This window comes from Polyodon spathula, chromosome 8 (genome assembly GCF_017654505.1).
Source record: "Polyodon spathula isolate WHYD16114869_AA chromosome 8, ASM1765450v1, whole genome shotgun sequence".
Lineage (NCBI taxonomy): Eukaryota > Metazoa > Chordata > Actinopteri > Acipenseriformes > Polyodontidae > Polyodon > Polyodon spathula.
The window spans coordinates 8,727,664-8,731,281 of NC_054541.1; the positions used below are offsets into that span (position 1 = coordinate 8,727,664).

General features: G+C 35.3%; 1 protein-coding gene across 1 annotated transcript; it reads left to right on the forward strand.

The window, feature by feature from the left end:
* The first annotated feature begins 212 nt into the window (after positions 1 to 212).
* LOC121320282 (class E basic helix-loop-helix protein 23-like) lies at positions 213 to 1,918 on the forward strand. The gene has a single exon (XM_041258534.1). It carries the CDS (start codon positions 435 to 437, stop codon positions 1,134 to 1,136), a length of 702 nt encoding a protein of 233 aa, XP_041114468.1. The 5' UTR covers positions 213 to 434; the 3' UTR covers positions 1,137 to 1,918.
* Positions 1,919 to 3,618: the final 1,700 nt, after the last annotated feature.

The following is a 3,618-nucleotide window of genomic DNA, read 5'->3' on the forward strand; positions in this document are numbered from 1 at the left end:
ATAGATATTGGAAAAGTGTGACTTAGCTAAAGCAAACGATATTATTTTATTAGTCTTATTGTAGTTCTAGTAACCTCCCTTCTGATTTTTAAAAGGGTGTAATCCTATTAATTAAAACGCCTTCCTGATTGGGTGGCTAGTTAATCCCGGTGGGCAATTCTCCCTACTAACCAGCAAGTGCGACGGAAGATGAGTCACATCCTGCCCAAGGCTAGGGCACTACGCACTGTGCGGCTCCGTCAGGAAGAAGCTTGCTTAGTTTCAATGAAACGTCTTCTATAGTTTTAACAGCACTGTTCATGTCAAGGTAAAGAGGGGCAAGACTATTACACTAAGAACAAAGGAAAGAACATAGGAGCCAGAAAAAAGCAAGGTCGCGAAAGAAAAAAAAAACTTTTTTTCTTTTTTGCGAATCAAATTGACTTGCATTAGAAATGAACGTTGGAGAAGAAGGTATTTTCCATGGTTCTGATGCGAGCATGGATGAACTGAAATCAATAAGCAATGACGCGCTAATTGATCTAACACAGCGCTACGGTCAATCTGCTTTCAGCTTCGGAGCTGGCCATGGTGCTGGAAGTGCTGGGCGCTATCCCGGATCGGTAGGTGCTAATTTCCTTACGAGTCAAACAGCAAAGTCTACGGAAAGCGGAGGTGAGCACACAAGCGACGATGACGACGACAGGTTCGACCCGGTGGATTCCAAAGGAGGCTCCGCATTTGGCGAAGATAAACGCAACAAAAAGCCCAAGGAACAGAGATCACTCCGGCTGAATATAAACGCAAGAGAGCGAAGGAGAATGCATGATCTAAACGACGCCTTGGACGGTCTTCGGTCAGTGATCCCTTATGCTCACAGTCCTTCTGTGAGAAAACTTTCCAAAATTGCTACTTTGTTGTTGGCCAAGAACTACATTTTAATGCAGGCACAGGCTTTAGAGGAAATGAGGAGGGTAGTGGCTTATTTGAACCAGGGGCAGGCACTAACTTCTCCCATTCCCGCAGCCTTGGCCCCTTTTGGACAAGCAGCCGTGTATCCATTCACCGGGACCGCTCTGGCCACCTGTGCCGACAAATGTACTACTTACACCGGAGCACCTTCCAGTCTATTCAAACACTGCGGCGATAAACCTTGATGCCGCTCGCCTATACACACATGCACCCATCTGTCTGTCTTTCTACTTATTTATGTAATTTTGTTGGGAAAGGACATTATCATAATACATAATCCTAAACTATATTTAAATAACGGCTGAAACGTTTCATCCAGATTTAAAAGACGATAATATAAGATCTTTCTTTAGCAAAGACTAGATCAGTTTAGGGAACGAGCATTCAAAAACGCTGTTGACCTTAAAGATATCTCTGTCTCTTTTAATTTAACTTAAAAATCCTTTGCATTCCTATGTACTAATAAATCAATTTTCATGTAATTTACAGAGTTACATGCGAGAATTATATTAATGACAATGCCTGTTTTTATTAAGATATTATTGTAAAAAATAAGTCTTGGGAGATTTGCCATAAATGAAAGTCTTATACCATTACAGAATGTGTAAACGGTTTAACTGTGAACTATGCAACATCACTACATCGTGTAGATTATCCGTGGATGTGGATCTATTGAAATTAGTGTTAATACCCGTGCTCCAGGTGTCTGTTTCGGGGTTTTGCTACTAAATGAAATATCATTACATAAAATCAAATGTAAAAGTTATATTATGTAAGATATTAGAGATGTATTGAAAATGTTGTCTTTGTTATTGAATAAATCACTCGATTGTACTGTATATCTGTGCGATACTGCTACGAATCAAAGATTTTGATTATAAGGTCTTGATTTTAAAAGTTGTGTTCGCTTGTGCTGCAAACATTGAATTTCATATATTGTTTATATGTCTTTATAATAAAACAAAAATGCCTGAATCTGATTTTTCTGAACTTTCCGCGTACTTATTTGTGTTGCTCTATCTATCCATTTATCGATCTATCATTTAACAGTGTCTTTCTGTGGATCTTGTACCTCTTCACCCCTCTACACCCCTCTACACATGTTTATGTTTTAAAGATACACTAACTTCATTACAGTAACGATAAAGAGGATACACCTTTTGGAGTTTTTATTTAAAAGTTGTGTTTTAACAGATATTCGAAATTACTGTTTCGTGTCAATGCTATTGATGACAACAGTTTATGTATTCAAAGTTACTGTTTAAAACTTTAAAATTTCAAATCACAGTACATCTGTAAGCGAAAGAATACCAACACGTTAGGAGTTTTTAAAACGTCTACTAAAACCACTTTTTTGTAGATTTGCAATTATGTTCTATAATTCTGGAACAAAAGAAAACCCTATCCTGGTTTCAGTGACTACATCTCCGGTAGAATACGGGCAGTTTATTATTATTATTATTATTATTATTATTATTATTAATAATAATAATAATAATAATAATAATAATAATAATAATAATAATAATAATAATAAATGAAATTGACACAATATTGCAGAAAGAACTACAAAACAACCTGTAAGCTCTCCATTAAAATATAAACTAAATAACTTTGCTCAAGTCCAGACAGGAGATAAATACAATTAAACATAGTTAATGTTTTTTTGGGTGTCACGTATAATAATGTCTAATAATGATACACTTTCTATAGGCTATCGCTGTATCTCTCTTGCTGTGTCAGCGTTACTATATGGAGGTGTGTATAAACAGCCTCCGGGTGCAGGGCCTGTCTTTGGGTATTTATGTTACAAAGCTCCGATGCACCTACTCCTGCTATTAACCCAATTTCCACCGCTGTCTCCACTGTTATGCTAATGGAAAAACATGTGGGGGCATTACGATTCTCTCTTATACTTTCAGTTTTAGACTTCTGTGAAGTACTGGAATTCTCGGAAAAAAAAAAAAGATGGTTAGCAATTTTTATGTTTTTAGAAAATTTAAAAAAAGACAATTTAGCGACAATGACTTCTGTTTTAGCCAACCGTTCCATTATTGTTGTTAATAATAATAATAATAATAATAATAATAATAATAATAATAATAATAATAATAATAATAATACCGGTTTAAAGAAAGATTACGATTCAGCTTCTACAACAAAAATAATATAGTACACATACAATGACATTATGTATATAGATATAATAAATACAATGGGTTTCTATTAAATAAAAAAAAAAGTAAAACAAATACGAACAAATAAATAAACAAACGAATTCGTGTTATTTACGCAAAATAACTTGGTTGCTCGAATATCTGCTGATATCAAACATGTTTGAATCCAAAACAAATTTGTAATATACTTTGTAAAGGTGGAACGCATATTGCCCCATAGAAACAAAATATAAAATGTCCTGTGACACCTTTTTTATAATTGTTATTTATAGCATGATTAGTAGCCTATGGATTGTTGTTGGCGTTGACGGTCTAAGCACTACATGACCAGGTGTTAATGCAAACCAGCTAGCTGTAGTTGATGCGATTTCATAGTGATCAGTAAAAAGTTTGTGTTCAGTCCTGATGTTGCTGAAACACCTTCCTGTTTACAGAATACAAGCACAGTCCGGTACAAACTGTGAAATGTATGCATTACATAAAAATACAT

Excerpts from the sequence above, each read along its gene's own strand:
- LOC121320282 (XM_041258534.1), top strand. The coding sequence starts at position 435 with ATGAACGTTGGAGAAGAAGGTATTTTCCATGGTTCTGATGCGAGCATG.